At 42.6% G+C, this 21764-nt stretch overlaps 1 protein-coding gene across 6 annotated transcripts in view; it reads right to left on the bottom strand.

The window, feature by feature from the left end:
* The window catches only part of KDM6A (lysine demethylase 6A), a 153230-nt gene extending 131937 nt beyond the window's left edge, over window positions 1–21293 (bottom strand). For 2 of the 6 annotated variants that reach the window (XM_058043116.1, XM_058043114.1), the window contains exons 1-2: window positions 21007–21290; window positions 20739–20802 (exon numbers count right to left, since the gene is read on the bottom strand). In XM_058043116.1, coding sequence (XP_057899099.1) covers window positions 20739–20802; window positions 21007–21164 — 222 coding nt within the window. In that variant the 5' untranslated portion in view covers window positions 21165–21290. Of the gene's footprint in view, window positions 1–20738; window positions 20803–21006 lie in introns of all 6 variants that reach the window. The other 4 variants (XM_058043110.1, XM_058043121.1, XM_058043111.1 and 1 more) reach the window with 4 other exon arrangements.
* Window positions 21294–21764: the final 471 nt, after the last annotated feature.

Raw genomic sequence — 21764 nt, 5'->3', positions numbered from 1 at the left:
GAGCACAACCTCAACTTAATCCTCCTTTCTGCCATAACTGCACAATGTGCAAGCAGGAGCAAAGAAATTTGCCAAAATTTATTCTTCCTGTGCAGCAGTGGCACGAGATCTGAGTCTCTGGGTCAGTCTCCTGTACTTGTTTCACATTCCACAGTTCAATGTGCTTTCCTTCTTCTTGTGAGTCAGGCCAACCTCTACCTAAAATCCATTTTCACACGTATTTTATGGTCTCTAAGCAGCACAAAATTCAACATAAAAGAAGAACTGCTGTAATATTAACTACATTTATTGGTGGTACCCTATCATCATATAATTACCTCCATAATTTGCCATGATAAGATCTTGGCCTTTGGACTGAATTTACAGTCTTATTTTAGGTTTATCAACTGTAAATGAGGTAAGGACACTGCAAATCCAAACCACACCCATCAATGGGTTTGGAAGGCAGTCAGGAGACACGTAGCAGTAAAATATTCTGCAGCCACGTAAGGGACTCAGCTCTGGGACAGGCTTACTAAAAGTACTGGAAAAAAAAATTATGTACATTAATTACTGGATTATAAGTCAACAAACCAAGATGAGGATATGCTGCCAGCAGAAGGCAGATTAAAAAAGCATAAAGGATTCTGGAGCTCAACAGATGATAGACTTTCAGCAAAGTTAAAATAAGATGACAATAAGTCAGACCAATAGTCAGACCTGTGCAGCAACTTGTCTTTGTACTTACTTGAGCAGGACATGGACTAAAACAACAATAATAAAAGATTAGCAAAGCTTTTACATGAACTCACATTGCTGAAAAAGCAACAAAAGAAAGAGGTTAGCATACAGTGGTATTTTTTTTTCCCTTTGTATTTTTCCAGAAAAATTCTATTTAAGTTCAGAAAATTCCTGGGCACAGATGGGAAATGCACCTGATGGATTTTCCTTCCATTAATTTTCCCTAACACCTTCTAAAACCACGTCCACTCATCCCACACTAACAATCCTGGCCAGCCAGCAGTTCCACAGACCAACTGCAGGGAACCATCTTGCTCTGAATCTGCCTCCTGACAGGTTCAGTTCACACTCCCAGGCTCTTGCAGTAGAAGAGACAGAGAAAAATCTGTTTTAAAAGCAGAGATGGTAATACCATCTCAGCAGATTCTATACAATTTCCCCACATTCAGTAGAAATGAAATAAATTTGGAAGAGAACTGTAGGGGTAAGAGGATAGAGTCTCTCTTATAAAAGTAAGTCTAAACATCTCAAATTATTTACCTTAGGAAATCAAAAGCTACTATGACTTTTCTACAAATACCAACAGCACAACCACCAGGGAAAGAGAAAAACTATTTCAGTCTAACAATAATGCCAAACAAACATATCATTTTAGAATGAAGATTTAACAAGTATTTCAAGAATCAGAAAATTAGGCTTTTGAACAGTATTTAAATGTAAACAGTAGAAGCAAAGGATTATTTTAAATACTCTTTGATATCACATATAAGACAGCAATTTTCATAAATATAATGTTATTCCATATACCTGCGTATCTGTGACACAGCCACATGCAATGTGAAGGGACAGGCTTGAAAAACAACTAGAAACTCTCACCTAAACCTATGAATTCTTTTGTGTTCCCTCTCAAAGAGTCTGCACAAGTTTTGAAACAATTTCCATTCAAGTGAGAACAGACCAACACCAATACTGACCATAAAGAGCTGAATTGTTAAGCAAAGAGCTTATGCCCTTGAGGCACTTCTGAGTAAGAGTATTTGAGAAACTTTAGGTAAAATTAGCTCCTTAATATTTTGAACTACCACATCATTAGTGTCCAGACAGGAGGCACACACATCATAACTGGAGAGAATAACCACAGAACCAAAACCCACAGACAGGATCTGCTATCTGCCCAGCTTCACCAACATAAATACTTGAGAGGATCAGCACTTGGAGTCTCTCTAGAGAAACTCAATTTTAAATATTAATTAATGAAGGAACATAATTCTTTAGCAAATATCTTTAATTTTTTAAGAACCAAACCCACTTCTTATGGTCTTTCAGAAAATATTTTGTCTTTAATTTCAGCATGACCAAAGGACAAGTACTGACACTGGGTGTATCAGTATCGCTTAAACAACCAAACCTTTCCGTGCTCATACAAACCAGCTTTCTTTTATACCAAGACTATTGCTTTTCAAAACCCTCTTGTGAAAAAATATTCTACAAAATTTCAAGAACAGTTTTAGCTTAACAACTCTCCAGGGAAGAAGAATGAAAGAGTGAAAGAATATTCACCAAAACTCAGCAGCATTACATGTCCTGTGACATGCTTTCAAAACATCACGTAGAAAATGAAAATTGTTTTGAAGAAAATTAATAAATGGTTATTCATAACTTTGTTAACAAATGAAGAGGTAACAAACAATAAAACAAACAAACACCACCCTCCCCCCCACAGAAACAAGACTGGATATCACTTCTTGAACATCTCTGGATGCCTGCTGCAGCACAGCACCCAAGCATGAGCTCTCTGAGCTGCAGAGATAACACCAACATGCTACAAGAAAGCCAAGCCCTCAGCAATCATCCTGCTCACACATTTTTAAAAGATCTGCAACACTAAGCTACAGTCCCATGTTGTCTTATGTGTGTTCCAAGTAATGGAACACTTTTTTTTTTTTTACAGAGATGCTCTCCCCACCCACTTTCAGATGAGCAGACACACATGATTCACTTTCTGCTGCATCATTTATCTGCTTGGTAGGCTTCAGACTCAGACTTGCTCCTTTTTCCAAAGCACATATAGCTGTTGCCACCTATTATTTCAAAATTATCTTAATTCTCAAAAGCAAAGAAATGCCAATTTTTCTCTCAAAAACAGAAATATTATCAGCAAGATCAAAAGCAAGTGACAAAAGCATTAGCAGATCCAGCAAAATGCAGCATTATAGCTGGATTCTGCTGTCATTTTTGTACAGGACTCAAAAATTAAATAGCTGATTTATTAGCCATTTTCATCAACCCAAGTCTAGATATGGTGTGGTGTTTTAAAACGAGCCAAGTGCTGTTTTCAGTGCTGATGTCCTAATGCTCCTACTTGCTTTCACTATCAGAAGCCACCACTGTCTCCAGTGATCACAGTGAAAGCTATTGATAGTGATATCACTACCACTATTTTTGTACAGTTTATCTGTAAAAAATACACCTTTTAAATAGAAACTGTAGCTCTAAGTTGGTGAAACAGGTTTTCAGCGTGACAGGCTAAGTACAAAAATACAAAGTGAAAAGACCTTGGTCAATAAAATTTAACACACAGTTTGTTAGCAAGCAGAATCTTGTGTGAAGCCTCCCAGAAGGCTCAGAGCAACTAAATAATGTCCTGAAAACAGGAAATATAGAGTTCTGCCCACAAAGATGTGACATGGGCCACTGGAAAGAAGCTTTTGGTATTCCAGCTGCATCAGTGGCAGCTGTACTGCACAGTCAAGGTATTAAGCAAAAAAAATATCAACTGTTATATTCTGCTTTTCCCTTGAGGAATGCTGTGAGCCTGACTGCTAATGATGAAATGAGAAAATATTTCTGTGCCATAAGAAATGCACTGTGATTTATTTAGCACTGCCTTCCACAGGCAGGAAGAGGGCTCAGGGACACTGAAGCCAACACAACCATCAGCAGCTGCACCAGACAGCAGATCTCAAAATTGGCATGGGTAGGTAGATCATTGCATATGGGGCAAAACAAGTTTGGGAAAAAGCAGAGCTGAGTCTGCCAAGAAAACAGCCTAGGAGCTGTGACATGGGCAACTCTGCTTCAGGTGCAGACAGGGGCAAAGGGCACAAGCACACCACAGACCTGGAAAAGAAGGATCACTCATGGAAGTCAGAGTTAAATCTACACCCATGGACACAACTTCATTCACTGGCTCAGAAGTCTTGCTAGACCTGTCTGGAAGGTCCAAAATTCTGTGCTGTTACAAGTGAGTATTCAGGGAAGAGGAAGCACAAAAGAAATATTCTTTATTTTACTAAAGCAATCTCAGTAGTTGCATTCCAGGGGGACTACCTGTGGCTAAGCCACCTCTAGGTAAATGATACTGTGCAATTCTCAAATATTCCTTCATTCTCCTGAAAATTCTACTAAAGGGATTTATGGGTTATATTCAGAAGTCCCTCAAAAGGCCCAGCTCGCACCTCCTTCACTTCCAGGACTCATTTCCAACCATCAGCAGGCACCTACTCCATGACCTCATGTGCCAGATGCAACAAATAGGTCAGTTTGTATCTGACCTACAGATCTCCAGGTGAGGCAAACATCACAGACAGGAGGTTTGCAAATTTAGAGCAGCCTCAAAACAAAAAAGAAAAAAAAAAATTACAGGGTGGGATCCCCTCAGGGATGGCTTCTTAACTCAAGTTTAGCATTGCATTCTCTGTTCTCTGATCCTTCCTTCACCTCCTATACAGCCTGACAGAAGGAAAGCTTTCATATTTTACAGTCCTGTATTTAGACTGAACAATTAATTGGAAGATTCGTGTCACAAATATGAGCTGCTTCCCAAAATCTTGGGAGATCCTCCTTCCACTGGTTATAGAAGTCAAACATGTGAGAAGATAAGCATAAAATAACTTCCTCACTTAACGATGTGGCACAAGAGAAAACTTTAAACAAAGTTGAGAAAGACCAATCCTGGTTCCCTGGGAGAAGAGACCGACCCCACCTGGCTACAACCTTTACTCAGGGAGCTGTAGAGTGGGAAGGTCCCAACATTTCCTCCACTGACAACAAGGACCCCCAAGAGCTCACACAGAACACCAGGTTTTGCAGTCTGCCTGCCTAAAGGTAGATGACACTAAATGAAAGGGATTTCTCCACAGTACTCCACAGGCTACGTGCACTGAAATAAAACACTAAATACTTGTATGACAGCACCAAGAGAAAGCTGTTGAGGAGCATTTTAAGATATGTATATATTAAGATGTGCTATTACAATTAATTGGGTTAATTTTGCATATTTATTCATACATGAATAGGAAAGCATAGTAGTAGACCTGGGGAAAGGTGGAAAACTTAGTAATGCTGAAAATAAACAGTTTGAAACTATTTTTTTTTTAAATAATTGAGTGTCTCCCTCTCACCTACATCTCTTCAGACTACTATGTGCAAACTTATGACTGACATCACACATCATGACACTTATGTGACAGCAGGTCAGAGGCTTGAAAAATTTAAGACAGCCAGATCTAAAAATGCAGGGGGCAATGATAACACAATGGGGTGACACACAAAAAATAAATATTTTAACTTACTGGAGAGGTTAGGAGGGCAACACTACACAAGCAATGGAGATTTTGTGAAAGACAAGACAACTTAGAGAAATTTACAGCTTCATACAGATATGTAGGTGCAACCCCATGGGCACTCTTCCACAGTAAATGCCACCTGGCAATGGAAACTCTGCCCTTTATTCCAGCTGAATCCCCAAGTGCAACTGTGCCTCCCAAGAGGTCCTCCTTCCCCAAAACGGAGGGAATCTTCCTGTTAAGTTCTTGCAAAGCAAGAGGTCCAACCAAAGGGATAATCAAATGCCAAAGTTCTGATTCCTATGTAGGAAGAAAATGCAACATTTCACTTCAAATGTGCATTTCAAGGAGTAACAGAACTCAGCTTTACACTAAGAACCAAAAGTTAGACATGAGCAACTCTGCTATCCAGAAGTATCAATTAAATTAATCTGAGTCTCTTATCTGACTGTGGAAGGAGAGGCAGTATCACGGTACCTTCCCCTACCCATTCAGCACCTCTGTTAATTTCTAAGAAAAATATGAATTTCTTCCACACAAATGATTACCAATTCAACAAGCACTATCAAGTTACATAAATGTTGCATCATCTGATGTTTAATAATGTTCTTCTACCTGCCACCTAAATAACATGGTCATGCCTCTCACACTGCAGTTTTCACCCACAAAACTCATTTCCCACAAGCAGTGGGAAACAGCATGTGAAGTCCCCAGCTGCAGACACCACTGCTGCTCACAAAAACCAGCTCCAGCACATTCTCCAAATTTGACACTCATTCTTAAACCCATAAGTACTACTCCATGGCAATTCTTTGTTGCTGTTTAGAAAAAGAAATCACTGACAAACAAGGCACCAAGTGAAACAGGTAAAATGTCCTTATGAGAATGAGTTCATTTCAGCCATGACATGAAAGGAATCTGGAAAGGTTCTCAAATACTGCAGAAAAATCATGAAAATGAAACCACTGGAGCAGGAATGTGTTCCTTCTCTTTTCCAGCTGTCTGAAGCCTGACAGACCTTAAGCAACTCATTAATGAATTGCTCTAAATCAGCTTGTTCCATTTTTGAGTTCTGGCTGTGGAAGTGAGAAAGCCCTGAGGAAAAAGTTGTGAAATGACCTGTAGTTGAAACTTGTTTTCCTGATTCAGTTGGTGAATCTGCATATCTGCTTACCAATCCCTCTGGAAGCAGAACTTCCTGGAGTCAAAAATTCCTACCTAGCTGTGCTGAAGAATCTTTAAAGTCAGTGAGTTCTACTGCACTGAAATCAGTGCTGCACTCTACTAGGGTAGCTTCATTCTCTGATCTTAAAAAAATAAAATAATAATCAAGAACAAATTAAAATAATCTCAAAATATGAACAAGCTTTTTCTAGAATACCCCTGCTGCTTGTCTGGAAAAACTGAAATTACCTTTGAACTGGATACAGAAACTGAAGCAGAGCAGAGTGCTGAGGATGGGGCAGGTGACATGGCCTGGCCTTCTCCAGCAGCACTCAAGTCCAGAGCTGCTCCTCAGTTCCACACATCCCCTGAATCCACAGAGCACCTTGTGAAAAATGACTGCTCTTATGAAAATGCCTATTTTCACTTTCATCCAGAAATCACCATAAAAATCACCCCTACCATCATTCTCCTCAACCAAGCAGCAAATAGTGGTCTAAAGTGGAAGGATAAACTATTCCATTCTTCCAAACTACCGAGGACTTGGCTTAATTAGCAATTAAAAGCAAGTAGTACAATCGTTCCTTTCTCACTGCACATAATGGAGCTCTCATTGTTCTCAGATTTTTGGCCACAATGCGAGCAAGCTGCAAGTTTGCAACTGGCACTACAGGAAAACATTCTATCATTCAAAAGCAAAAAACAAGCCACCACCATGAAAGAAAATCAACTCATAAAGAAAAATACAATTTAAGATGACAACATTTTCACTGGCAGGGAATAAACAGACTGCAACATTCTAATTCCACGTTTTTTCCTCACACAGTTTGGGGAATCTACACTCACTGATTCACTGAAGGCAATCTCCAAAATCAGGAATTGCAATTTTATGCAATGATCATATCCCCAGCATCCACAGTTACCTAAGGAACCCTGACACAATCTTCCACAATTCTTTCACCTGTCCCAAACACATCTGCCTCCAGTGTATTTCTGTGCTACAACACAGCTTCTGCCATGCTCTCCTTTTTTAACACAGCAAGTGTCTCCTTTCTGAGCTTCCACTCAACCATCAATATTTTTTTCAAATTATTTATAGCAAATAAACCTGTAAATATTACTTGTACTGAGACTATAGAGAGGAAAAAATCCCATAAATTCAGCCAAGATGGACAGTATATAACTAATGACAGACAACTGTCAGAGGTAATAAAGTTTTGATACATGAACTTGTAAGTTAACAGAGACCTTTAAAGGTAGAAAATGAGAACTAATTCTGCTCATTAGTTAACAAGGACTCTGATGTTTCTGGGATCCCAACTTACTTAGGCAACAAAAATTAACTCTGCTATAAGCATTAACACCTCCAAATCCTCCCCATATAGAGCCAGAAGAGGCATTAAAGCCATTACAACTATACATTTTCTTCACAGTAACTAAAGTTAAGAAAGCCCTCAAGTACACAAACATAAGTTGTTAGTTAAATTCCATGTAGTCTTATATTAAAGATAGTATGTTGATCTGTGCTCAGGCACTGGGATTTTTGTGCTTTTCTGTGTGGGGCCAGGAGCTGGATTTTGATGATCCCTGTGAGTCACCTCCAACTCAGGATATTCACGATTCTAAGTCTATCTGAGGGATTTCACAAAGGCACCAGAAGAGGCTGGCTCAGACACACAACTCTGTTCTACTGCCTGATGCTTCCAGTTTTGTCTTCATATACAATACTCTTTTAAAATATTTTCTTCTTAAGCAAGAAGTATGTACTGTTCTTATTCAAAAGTAGCTGAAGAGTTTCCTACTATCATTTATTTTTCAGAAAGTATAAAAACTGTTCTCACCCTTTGATTTAAAGAAGGAACAAACGAAAATTCATTTCTGCTTAAAAGCAAGGAATAAACTTTTTTAAGAAGTAAAAAAGACCCATAAATCTAATTTGTTGATAATTTTAACAGGTAACACTTGAAATCTGATAGAATTCAGAATTTTGAGAGACTTCAGAATTTTGCAGTCTTCCACTCTCGAAAACTTACAGTGTTTAAGTATTAACAAAATCACAAATGCAAAGGCTCTGCCCTTCCAACCATTAAAAGGCAGGAGAGATTAAAAATAGTTGGAAAACAACATTTCTATGCACCACACCAGAGACTAAGAACAAATAAAGCTTTGAGAACCATGGTGTGTAAAATCTACCCTTAGTTACTATATTTGTAACATGCCCAGAAGCTCCATTAAAGTTTACCAACCAATGTACATAATTTTTGCAGCTCTTTATTCTTCCCAACATCACTGCACTTTTTCTCTCCTGCCAGAGGTTGCCTATGACATGCTTTATGATGTTACACAATGGATGTTCTCCATTTTTCTTATCCTTCCACTTTATCTTACACTCTTTTTACACTTTCTTCTGTTAAATTCTCTAAATCAGCATCATTCTCCCTTACACAGGCTTTCAGTTCCACACTTTAAACTATTTCTTGCCCTTTCAACACATCTATCTGTACCTTCCACACTTGCTCAGCTTTCTTTATCCTTCAAATCTAAAGGCAACAAAACATGACTTGAGAACAGACACATGAGAGCTCTTGGCTTCATTTTCACCTTGAGGAAAGAAGAAGCTTCTTTACTCTTCCCTTCCTTGAGGGATAAGGAGGAAAAAAGGGAAGCAGCACTCTAAGATAAAGACAGAAAACACAGCCAACATCTTCCTTTTATTTCAAAAATGGGAGAGAGTTCTGTTATACTCAGAGAATATAACTCTTACTAAGCTTTTTCACATCCTACACAAACTCTCTGCAATTTTGTTACCTGCTTTGTTCCCATTTTTACCCTGTTTTTAAAATCTTCTGAAGCAGGCCCCAGCACCTTCAAACATTTAAATGCTACTTAAGTTACCAGTGATGTTTAGATGGTAACCAAGCATAAGACTCCAGTAGCTGCTGGAAAGAATAAAAACACTGAATCACACTGCCATTCCCCTCACCCCCAAAATGGTCTGCATCAGAGTCAACCATTTAATTCCTTGGTTTCCTACCCTTCCTCACATCTCATCAAAATATTCTTCTTCAACCTTTCTTCTACTGCCTTTAACTGAAAATTTCTCCCTTTTGTTATAACACTATATTCTGAAAAAACCTTCCTAAAAGACTGTTTCATTTCTCCACTCCCCTAAAATCAAATGGTGGCCTGATTTTCAGTAGTCATAGGTTCAAACATATTCATTAGTACTCAACCTAGATATCTGAGGATCTTTCCTTCATTCAGAGTTCTCTCACACAGTCCTTCTAACACATTTTGGTGTTCTTGGGCACACATGCTCAGATCTGAATCTCTCCCACATCTGTTTGTGGCAGGGTAACTTCACTAAATACCTGGTATTCCTTCAGAGTGAGGAAGCCAAGTGCACTCATTCCATCCCTCCTCTGCATGAAGAAAGAGAAGATGTGGATGTCCCATCCCTGGGAGTGTCCAAGGACAGCGTGGATGGACTTTAAGCAATCTGCTCTAGTGGCAGATGTCCCTGCCCACAGCAGGAGTAACTGCCCAGTATTAAAGATTCTTTCCAACCTAAACCATTCTGGGATTCTATGGTTCTGTATAATCTAGTCCTGGCAACCTGTGCTTCCAAATGCAGCCAATTCCATTCTCCAGAAGAAAATAAGGAGCAATAGTTCTATAAATATTTCTTACAGAAACAGTGTCACACTAACCAGGACCCACCCTAGCCTCCCAAATCTCTCAAAGTACCTCCACAGCTTTTTATGCCTGAAAAATGAACTGCATTCACAGAATCAGAGAATACCTCAATGTAAGGGTACAAAAATGGTATAGAAGCCCAAGAATTTATTTGTTCTGGGTCCCCCTCTGCAGGCTCAAAACCTGCTGCCCCACTCTATTAAATGATTTAATTTTACAAATCCAATGCCTGAGTTTTTGCTGCAGGGAACTAAAGGTCAAACTCAAAGGAGGAAGTGTGTTCAAGAGTCTGCAGGAGCAAAGAGCTGGAAAGGGCACCCATCCACCAGATCTCTGCCCACTCCTGCTGCAAAGCCTTGGGTGGGGTGTGTGTGTTCTCACCATTCTCAAACAGCAGCACCAAATTAACACAAAAAACATCTGAGCCAACATTTCCTGGCAAAAGCACAGGCTGGACAAGATGGCCCAGCACAGTGTCCAGCTGCATTATGAAAGTGTCCAACACTGGAGAACCCACCATTGCCCTGAAGAGATTGTTCCAATGGCTGACTGTTCTCTCTGTGAGTTTTTCTTGTGTTCAATAGGAAGTTAGTCCCCAGGAGTAACTTGTACCCATTAAATCTTGTCTTATCAATGTAACTCCTTGTAAAAATGGAGTCTCCATCTTCTCTGTAGGCACCCTTTAAGTACTGGAACATGCTGGTAACATCTGCCCCAAAGCCTTCTTTTCTCAAGGCTGAACAAACCAGGATCTCTCATACAGCTTCTCAGTCCTTTGATCATTTTTGCAGCCATTCCCTGGACCTTCTCCAGCCTGGCCACATCTGGTTTGTTTAGTGGGCACCAAAACTGCACACAAATATTCCAGGTGTGGCTTGACCAGCTCTGAGCAGAGTGCAATGGTAACTCCTTTGTCCTTGTTGTGATGTCCTTGTGGTGCAATCCAGCACCTCAGTCTCCCTTTGCCACAGCAGCACACAGCTCATTTTTACTGAGCTAAATCCACCAGGACTCCCAGGTCCATTCCCACAGAGTTGCTTCAGACTGTACTGCACTCCTGGATCATGTTCTCCCAGGTGCATTTGTCCTTGAACTTGACAAGGTTCTCATCAGCCCATCCAGGACAGCTCTCCTTTCTGCAGGTTCACCTCCTCACTCAGTTTGGTATCATCAGCAAAATTCATGAGGGAACACTTGATCCCACCATCCAGATCACTTGTGATGGTGTTAAACAGTGACCCATTATCAATCCTGGGGATTCCACTTGTAGAAAGTTTGAGAAGGAGCATTTCCCACCCTGCTCTGGGTGCTGCCATCAGCCAAGCTCCCACATCCCTTGTCTGGATAATAACACATTGGTTTCTCTAGGAAGAGGCTGTGGAAACAGCATGGGAAGACTTGAAATGCAGCAAGACAATGTCCACCACTAGTTCCATGTACACCAAGCAGGTTCTCTGTGCTAGGAGGAAATCAGGTTTGCCAACAATGATTTGCCCTTGCTGAATCCATGCCAGCTTTTCCCAACCCTGTGCTTCATCAGGATTCACACCACGACTTTCCCTGGGACTGAGGTATTGATGGGCTGATAATTTCCTGCCTTCTTGTTTAAACCTTTCTCGAAGGGACAACATGAGCCTTCTCCCAGTCTTCTGGAACATTCCCCAATCTCCATGACTTCTCAAAGATTACAGAGAGCAGCCTCCCAGCAGGATCCAGCCAGCTCTCTTAACACCTTCAGATGGGTAATTTGTAGGGGTCAAGCTCCTGTAATAGTTTACCTCCCAATAATTCCTTCAAAGACAGTAGGTCTGTGCATGGGACTGGATTGTTGTTCCCAAGGCCTGGGGCCCAAGAGTGCTGGTAAAGACAGAGGTGAAAGAAGTGCAGAGAATTTCTGGTTTTTAGCAGTGGTTGGCAGCTAATTCACCTCTCCTATTTAATAGTGGCCCAGCATGCCTCTGTTTGTGCTTGTTGTTTATGATCCTTTCCTGTAGTTTTTCACATCTCCAGCCAATCTCAAGTCCAGCTGAGCTTTTCCTTTTCTAAGTGCACCTCTGCACGCCCTGGCAATGCCCCTGTGGCTCTCAGGGGGCATTTGTTCATTTTTCTATCCCTCCTCTCTTGGTTCTGAGCAGACTCAGGAGCTGGCAGCCAAGACAAGGGCATCTCTTACCCACCTACTTCCCTTCCTTTTAAAGGTGATGAACTGGTGTCATGCTTCCAGAAGAGCCTCCTGCAAGAACTCCCAGCACTCACCAGCTCCTTTATCCAACAGGGACTCTTCCCTTGGAATCCCTCCCAACTCAGTTCTGAGCATCCAGAAGCTGGCTATTTGAATTTCTAAAACCCTAGTACTAATCTTCAATATTTATTTAAATATTGGTTATTTATTTGTGGTTATTTAAAACTAGTGAGTTTTCTATTCTTACTAGGTTATTTTTCAGCTGAAGCAGTTCTCCAGCCTGGTTCATCACACAGGCCCAAAGATGTTTCACTGAAACTTAAAATTCTGTTAGGTAGAAGAAAAATACCTAAAATAAAACCTTGACTTCAATTCATTATTCCACTCTTTTTTCCTGTGCAGGTTTTCAAAACAGAAGATAATGAACACACTGCTTAAATAAAAAGTTAAAATGGCAACTAGAGTGGAAGTAGCAGAATAATGACCAAAAAAAATACATTTCTTGGCTCTGTTTGAAAAGCTGTTGCACTGGACCTTCTGTCTAATGCTGCAAATGATACTCTGAAATTGCTCAGAATTTCAAATTCTCAAAATGGAAGCAGAAATTTAAGGAAAAGCATATTCAGTCTCATAATCCAGTCTGCTTTAATAACCAATCAATAGTAAGAAGTGAATCATAATTCTCAAATGCCACTGTGAAAAAAGGAAATGACTTAAAGCCATTTTAACAAACAACAATTAATTTACCAACTTACCACAAAAGAAATTCATATGCAGACATACAGTGCTGTTTGTAATTCATCACACAATTTTAGTTACTCCTTTACAAAACTGTAAATGAGATCTTAATTCTACATCTTAATTAAATAAGCTCCTGCCATGAATGCTACACAGCAAATCCAAGAACCATAAAGGAAGGTAATTTGTCAATACAGCTCTGATGGTGATCCCTGCATCCTCTCACACTCTGCACTGAAAGTGCCTGATAAACAATATTCAACTCCCAAATATGCTTAATGGGGTTTAGTTCATTAACATGGTATTTTAGGTATGTAAGTAATACCTTCCTGTGACTCTTTAAATACAAATAATAATATTCAGTATCAAGAGTAATCCCTGAACCCCTGCCAAACTTAGACAGAGGCTCATTTTAGACATGCACCATTCAAAAAACTTTATAATGGCCATAAGCAAAATATTAAATGGCCCAACCTACTTGTGACAGTACCAGTAAAACTCATCTTGAAAACAAGCTTTGAGCAGACCCTTATTTAAACAGGCCACTCTTGGAAAGAGCTTTTCCACAGAGGAATTACTATAGTTATTCCTTTAGTCTGCCTATCCATAAAGCAGAAACCTGTAATAAATATTTAAGTGTTTTTTCTTGCTTTACTGAACTTCCCTCATCCAACAAGCTCAGACTGAACTATATCAAACACAATCCCTTTCTTTCTTCATACCAAAAATGTTCTGTAAGGTACTGAGCTCATCCTCTCAGGTGCAGCTATACAAATCCTGGCAGCCTTTGCAGGGCTCCATACAAGACCCACTGATTTCAATTTTGTCTGGTTTTAACTACAAATAAGCATTCTGCAAGATTAACACTGCTAACATTTCCTACAAAGAGTCAACTGCTCTCTATAATGACACATCAAGTTTAATAAGCATCACTTCAATGTTTAATTGTGAAAACACATTATTCAAACATCATGCTTCAAACAACACAGCTGCAGGACTCCACCAAGAAAAGGGGTTAAAACTAAGTCACTTACATGAGTTTTTAATGTAAAATACAAGGTAGGTATGGCTCTGAAGGACTGAATTTGTATCCATGTACCTATCTGCACTCAGAATAGGACAGTGCTTCAGCTCCTGGAATTACCTGATCCAACCCTAAACCTGCACCCAGCTCAGTTCTGCACTCACCTCACACTCACAGCCCCTCTCCTTAAGTCATTTCTGCAGAAGCTCATCCAAGCCCTCTAAGCAGTTAACTGATTTTTACAAAACTATGCAAGCATTCTCCAACTACAAATACACACATTTCCTTCCCTTTCAGACTGCTGAAAATACAGCAAAATCCCTCCCATTATACAAAAATTCTACCAGGTGAGGACCAAGAACACCTATTTTTGTTCAGTAATCTGAGAATAACCTTAGTTTAACTGAAGAACCTGTAAGGCTGGAAACCAGAACTTAATTTCTCCACAGAACATAAGTTTGCTTAATTGTCAGAGGGCTAAAGAACAACAGTGGGCCATGGAATATAATTCTGGCACTGGGAAGTCTTGTGACAAGTGTTAATCAGGAAAAAGTCACTTTATAGCCATAAACATTTTCCATTACTCTCTTTAATTTTGCATCATCTCACTAATGAAATGAAAACAAATGTTTCTACGTGCACCAAGCTATCCAAGCATGAAACATCTACTCTTTTCTAAAATGGTATAACAAACATATGGCATAGCTTTTAGAAGATGCTTTCAACACTTACTTCAGATGGTATCAACATTTGCAGATAGTTTTACCTCTATAATTACCAAGTCCACTCAACCCACTCCAGTGAACAAACAGCCCTGCAGGCTGGCAAGAGGCACAGAGCCACGCTGGAAGCACACCTGAGTGATAGATACCAGGCACACACAAAGCTTTGGATTGTCTGCTCCTTCTTCACATACTGTACCTGGATTCACCTAGAGAAAATGTGAAAGCTAGAGGCCAGGGAAGCATGATGCACCAAAGGAGCAATGGTTCCATTTCTGGGATGGGATGAAAACAGCTGTGTCCCACCCTAGCCACTGTTTTTCCTCACACTTTCTGAAGTTAAATAATTTATCAGAACCTCTATTCTTCAGCTGCTAAAACACAGCAGTGTCTCCCTCTCTCCACACCCTCAACCACTGCCCACTTTGGCTATTTGATTACTAAAGTCAGTAGGACACAAATTACCTTATAACATGATGTACATGTACCACTTAGAAGAATGGACCACTTCAGCTTAGTAGACCAGGACTTAAAAGCTACAATGTGTAACAAGCATTCAACAACAACAAAAAAATCTTACATTATATTCCCTATTTATGGTCTCCTGACAGTGAAGATAAAACATGCTGAAATGCAAATGCCAACACACCAAGTCCTGCAATTCCAATTACACCTCTACAAAAGCATTTTGTTTGTGGACAGAGATCCATCCTTCTCTCTTCATTAACACATTAAAAAGACAAGTGTAATGTTTCTGACTTCATCAATTTTCTTGCCTTCAGAAAGTAGTACCAACACTGTACTTTACACTTGAGGAACAGCCAAAACATTCAGGAATATATGTTTAGAGCAATAAAATCCCACTATTAATAAAAAAGTCTCAAACTCTAGTTGTGAAAGTATCAACACATGCTAAGTATCCCATACTTACAGTACTGTGTAATGTCCATTTAGAAAAAAAATGGTTTTAATACTGGATGAAGCACAAATACTGCAAACCTATAACCAAGTATCAGGATACACAACCACACACACACTATGGCTGTGAATTCCAAGTACAAACATGGTACAGCCAGGAACTATGGAATGTGTCACCCACTGCACCTTAACTGGATCCCAGAATGCTGCACCCTATTAATACAAACTGCATACAAAAGAAAAAAAAATAAATATTGATCTTAAAGAAATCTATGGCTCAGTTAAAATTACCCAATAAACAGACTCAAAAACGTGACTCCCTCAAAAATGCTAGAAAATCAGTTCCACCCATAATACAATTTACAAAATTTTATCCAACTTCAACTTGCTCCACAGGACAGATAATATACTAGATAATAAACTAGTAATAGGAAATGCACAATATTAACACAAAAACAAACCCAAACATAAAGGAACAACTCAGATACAAATTTACAGGAATTGGAGAGGCTGCCCACTTCCTGGAGTGCCTTACCAATGTCTCCTGGTACCAATTTCCAGTTTCTCAATTCCCAGTACTGCCATTATATAAGACAAACATTCTTAATTCTTTTTCAAGCAATATTTCTTTGTTTTGATGAAAATAAATCAAGCCAAAATCTTCCCAGTTATTGAAAAAAGAAAAAATCCACTTTACTACACTAAGATTAACCTGCTAAAATGTTTTCTTACATAATTATTTTTCAAGCAGTTTGTTATAAATAAAACTGTGTATATTTTATTATGGATTAGTAGGAAATTAACATTAATGTCAACACTGAAAGGATAAAGTCAACCTATACTAATTCACAATTTCTGAAACTATTTTTAAACAAGCAACACTAAAACTGTAAGAAAAAATGAAAGAATATTCTCACTGTGCATTTATTTTGTAAGCTTCATAAAAGCACAGATAAGCAAGCTGTTAATTTTGTCAACACATGTGGCCTTCACACAAAGGAAAAACCATTTTTAAAATCAGCTGGAAAACAAAAGGGCTGCTAAACCATGAGAGGTAACACAGACTAAAACATGGCATATTGTGTGGAACTACTTCATCTCTCCAAATCGACTTCAGCATCAATATTTTAAATGGAAACATGCTTCAGTTTTTGTCCACAGGATATGACAAACTGATTAAACTCAATGAATAGGAATTAACAAGCATCTTATACCCAATACATCAGACCAGCTACATCAACCTACATCTGTATAGATGCCAATTACAGCTTATGAAACGATGGTTTGTCACTGCAATCAAGTCAACTTTGGCTAAACACTGGAAACATCATCAAAAACAAAACAAAAATAAAAAAGGAAGAAAAAGAAGGAAATGCTTTGCAATTCACTTCCAATACAATGGATATCCTCACCCTCCCCCCTCAAGTAATCTTTAAGCTTCACCTCCTGCTAGAACGCCTTCCTGGGAGAAAGAGACATCAAGACACCAGCAGGGTTTTTGTTTTGGGGTTTTTTTCCTCCTTCACGTTAATGTTCTTGTCAACTACGGAAGCATAACAGTGAGCACTTTCTCCAGCACAAGACTGACTACGTTGGATTTCCAGCATTTCAACCAGTTTGAAAGGTGATCTCTTAATTTCCCTCCCCTCTTTCCCAAAACCACACTAACTGCAAACTATGATTTTCAAGCTCCTTTTTCTGCAAAATAAACGCAGAAAATTCCATTCCTTTGTCAGACACACTCGCAGCGTGTACACCATTACAGGAAAGTTTCTTTTGGCTTATCACACACCCAATACATGGGGCAACATTACAATATTCCTGACTCTTAATCCATACCTTCAATAATTCATAAAATTGTGCAGATCTCATGTCCTGCCTGCCCTTTTGATTTGCTACACCCAGCAGCACAGCTTGGCTCAGTTCACGATACTACAGCCCCATACATCCTACAAAGCAAAACCACCAAAAAACGGGGGACTGCAGCACAAATAGAACCCACAGCTAAATTAAAGCTCTAGACATGAAGCCCCCTCCATCCCTCAAAGAGATCCCAGTTTTCTTATTATTAAATCCTGTCAGGGTGTGGCTTTGTTAAACCAAAGGTCCCACTGCAAACACCTCCCGCAATCCCCTCCAAGCCAATGCACACCTTAGTGAACCCCACCAAAAATCAGGAGTGTCTTCTTGCACCCAGGCACCAAATTTAAGCCCAGAACAGACTCCTCCTGCTGCACAAGTAGCCAGGCAGGGAAGGGAGCTGTTTCCCAAATAGTTACAACCCAAAACCTCCCTGAGCCTCCCCAGACAGGTCCCCTGCTCCTGCCACCCCACAGGTAACCAGGGAGCACAGCCAGCACTCACTGCTCCAGCCTGGCAGCCTCTGGGAAAGCTTCAATAGTAGGTGAGCTCCTCTCACATCGAGGGGAGCACTGATAAATTCCTGCCTTTGTGAAGAATTCCTCTGGAAACATGACTCAATGGTTTTTCTTACCTGCTACACTTGCACATAAATCTCACACTGTAACGTGCTGCCTTGTAGATTCTTAAATCAGTCAGTCAGGATTTCATAATTATGTAGTCTAGGGTCTTTGTTAGCTGTTGTTGCTCCATGCACAAAAGGAAACATTTTGTTGCTATCGCTGTAAAACCTATTAATTAACTGCACATATATTCGGCCACAGTTTCTACTATAAAAATAACTGCTACACTGAATTAAAGTGGTCTGCGAGATTAATTGTTCTAAAGCCCTCAATAGAGCATAAATTGCATAAAGCTTCACACAGAACAGGAACGAAGGAGAAAATACCTTAAAAATAGCAACTTCTTATCGGTAACAGAAACATAAGCACGTTCCTTCAAAGTAAAGAGCACAAACAAAACCGAAACTGGTTCAAACCAAGAAATTCCTCTAGAACATCTCTGCACTCAACAGCAACGTTTTAATCCTTCTACTTCCTTAAATAATCTACCTTTCTCAGAGACAAGTTTTACAAAGAACATGCTTCGTGAGTTACTGTGCAATAAACGTACAAAACACCATCTGAAAACTGAGGTGAAATAGAAAAATATTTGGTTTGCTTGGGGATTTTTTTAGTATTCACTGCATGGACTCGCAGCTTCATACAGTAAAAGAACATACATAGATATTTCTGAAAACCTATTTCAAAACCAGCAAAACGCCCTGCAACTTCAGATTCTATGTATTAAAATTACGATTGACTGGGGTTTAAAAAAAATCATTACACGTAAGAAAAGCACAAAACAAATAGGCTGAATTGTTCCTTGCACTACTTAATTTTACAGTACGCAAAATAAAACTTAAACCAGGGATTTTATGTGACAGATGACCTAATGAGATGTGAAGCTTTTATTTTCTGTCTGGCATCCTTAAGCTCTACCCCGTACAGGATTCGGTCTAATATTTCCGATAGTCCCAGCAGCATTCACACAGCAGATACGAGTTCTGGTCCACCAACAGTTAATGTACATTATTTAACTGCTTTGACATGTCACTCCCCTACCTTTTTGATTAATGGGAAGAAGTGCTCTTATAAATAACTCTGAAAATCGAAAGGAAACCGCGAGATTTTTTTTTCTTTTTAAATATAAGCAGAAAGGAAAGTGTACTCGCTTCTCCTTCCATCCCTCCCCCCTCCCCCCACGTCCTGACATTGAGCTTTTCCAATCCTGCCAGAAATAAAACACCCAAACACAAGCACAGGCCTAGGCTATCCAATTCAACACGCTTTAGAGTCAAATCTCCAGATCAACCAAAACCAGCAGCAGCAAAAAAATAATTCTCCACGATACAGTCCGGGCACAACAATGGGATGAGCAGTGTCAAACGCCAGACTACTGACAGGAACAAGGCAGGAAGCAGGAACCAGAGTAGCACTGTCCCCTTTGCTTCAGCCGTGTGCCATTTCAAAAACAGTTCCACTTATTCCGTAACCCGAACGTTTCCCTGGCGTGTGGTGTTTTAAGCACAGCTGGCAGACACTCGGCCCGCACAGCCTTTGTCAGCAGCTCACGGATGGGCAGCAGAACGTGCTACAGGTTGATAAGGAGGGCACCGGCGCTGGAAAGCAGCAGGAAAGCGCCCAGAAAGAACTTGGGATGCGCAGGAGAGTTTCCCTCAGCCCTTACCGGGGGCTCCACGCTCCCCACGTTCGCTCCCGGTGTTTGTTTCGTGTTTACCTCCCCCCCCTTCTCTTTCTCCTCCCTGTCCGGCCATCTTGGGCCGACAGGAGCAGCCATTACTTAACTAAATGACAGGGCCAACAACTTTCCACAGAGACAAACACCTCTCTCCGGACACCGGGCCGGGCGGCAGCAGCCCGCGGGACGCCCCGCTCCCTGTCAAGCCAGGCCGGCGGGCGGGACGCGGGGCTCGGTGAGGAGCGGGCACGCTGGATGGAGGCAGCGGGGCCCGCAGAGTAAACAAGTCACTCGGACGGGCTCCGGGAGCCGCTCAGCGCCGCGCCCGCCCCAGCCCGGACCCCGCGCTCCCTGCGGGCTCCGGCCCCGGCTCCGCTCCTGGCGGCTGGGGGCGAAAATCACGAGGGAGGGTCCGGGGAGCGGCAACGTCAGCAGCGCCGAGCGCGCCCTCCCTCCCTCGCTCTCCCCCCGCTGCCGCCTCCTCCTCCTCCGCCTCCCCCCCTCCGCCCCCGCGCCCCCTCCCCCGGCCCGTCCGCTCCCGGCCCCGGGTTCCGCCACTTTCCCGTCCCAGGGCTGGACGGGCACCCGCATGGCCACGCTCCCCTCGTCCCGCTCGGGGAGAATGGAGGGGGGGAGGGGGGGGTAAAAAAGGAAAGGGGCAAAGGCGGCAGCAACGCACTGAGACCCCGCGGAGGTGGCGGTGCCCCCCGCACACCCCCTGCACACACTCACCGTGCGGGCCCGGGGGTCCCGAGGGAAGGGGCGGCGGGGCCGCCTCGCTCCCCATCCCCCGTTTCCCCCCCCCCTCCCCCCCATCCCCGCTCTACATCCACCCTCGCGCTTACCTTTAACAGCAAGGCCTTCGTTCTGGCGCCATCTTCATGAAGCCTCAGAAATCCGAAGAGCCGGCTGCGAGGAGGGGAGCGGGCGGGAGGGAGGGGAGAGAGAGGCACCGGCGTTAGCGAGAGTCAGCGCGGCGGGCGGGCGAGGGCAGAGCGCGGCCCGGGAGCGGCGGCGCACGGGGAGCCGCGGGCAGGGGAGCGGGGGGACACGGAGGGAGCGCGGGCCGAGCCGGGACACGGAGGCGGCCGGGGCGCAGTGGGGAGCGGGTACCTGTCGAGGCCGGATAGGGCTTCTCTCTCCTGGGCTGTCAAGCTGGCGAAGTCCTCCTCGCTCTGGCCGCTCGCTTTCCCCGCCGCCATTTTCTTTTCCTCATCACCGAAAGGAGCAGCAGAGGCGGCGGCGGCGAGCGACACTCCGCACGATTTCATGGAAACGCAGCGTAATTAACTCGCGGATCGCACCCCCCCCTCCCTGCGCGCCCCCAACACCCCCCAGCGCCGGGCGGGGCGGGGTGCCCGACACACACACACACCACAACTTTTATTACAACAACAACAGCCGGCAGGGAGGGGGAGGGAGGGATGGAGGGAGGGAGGGAGGCGGGGGGAAGCCCCGCTGCTCGGAGGAGGAGGAGGAGGGAGGGAAGGAAGGAGGGGGGAGGGAGCCCCAGCGCTGGAGAGTCGGGGGAGGAGGAGGAGGCGGCGGCTGCGGATGGCGGCGGAGCGGTGTTTACATCGCCGCTCGCCGTCGGCGGCGCGGGGAGCCGAGCTGTCGGGGAGCCGGGGGGACCCTCCCCGCCCGCCCCGCGGCTCGGGGTGTGTTTTGCCGCCCGTACAAACTTCCCCGGAGCCGCTGCCCAAAGTTGTTGTAATTGTGTCACACCGCGGACCCCGCGCGCCGCCACCGCGACCCCCCCGTCCGGCCCCGCCCGCCCGCGTCCGCGCAGCCAATGGGAGCCGCCGCCGCGCCCCACGTGACCTTTGTTGACTTACGTCAGTCATTGCGCTCCGCCGCTGCTGCGCCCCGGT

Source organism: Melospiza georgiana, chromosome 2, assembly GCF_028018845.1.
Source record: "Melospiza georgiana isolate bMelGeo1 chromosome 2, bMelGeo1.pri, whole genome shotgun sequence".
Taxonomy (NCBI): domain Eukaryota; kingdom Metazoa; phylum Chordata; class Aves; order Passeriformes; family Passerellidae; genus Melospiza; species Melospiza georgiana.
Note: the sequence above shows the minus strand (reverse complement) of the source record. Positions and strands in the feature narration are given on the sequence as shown.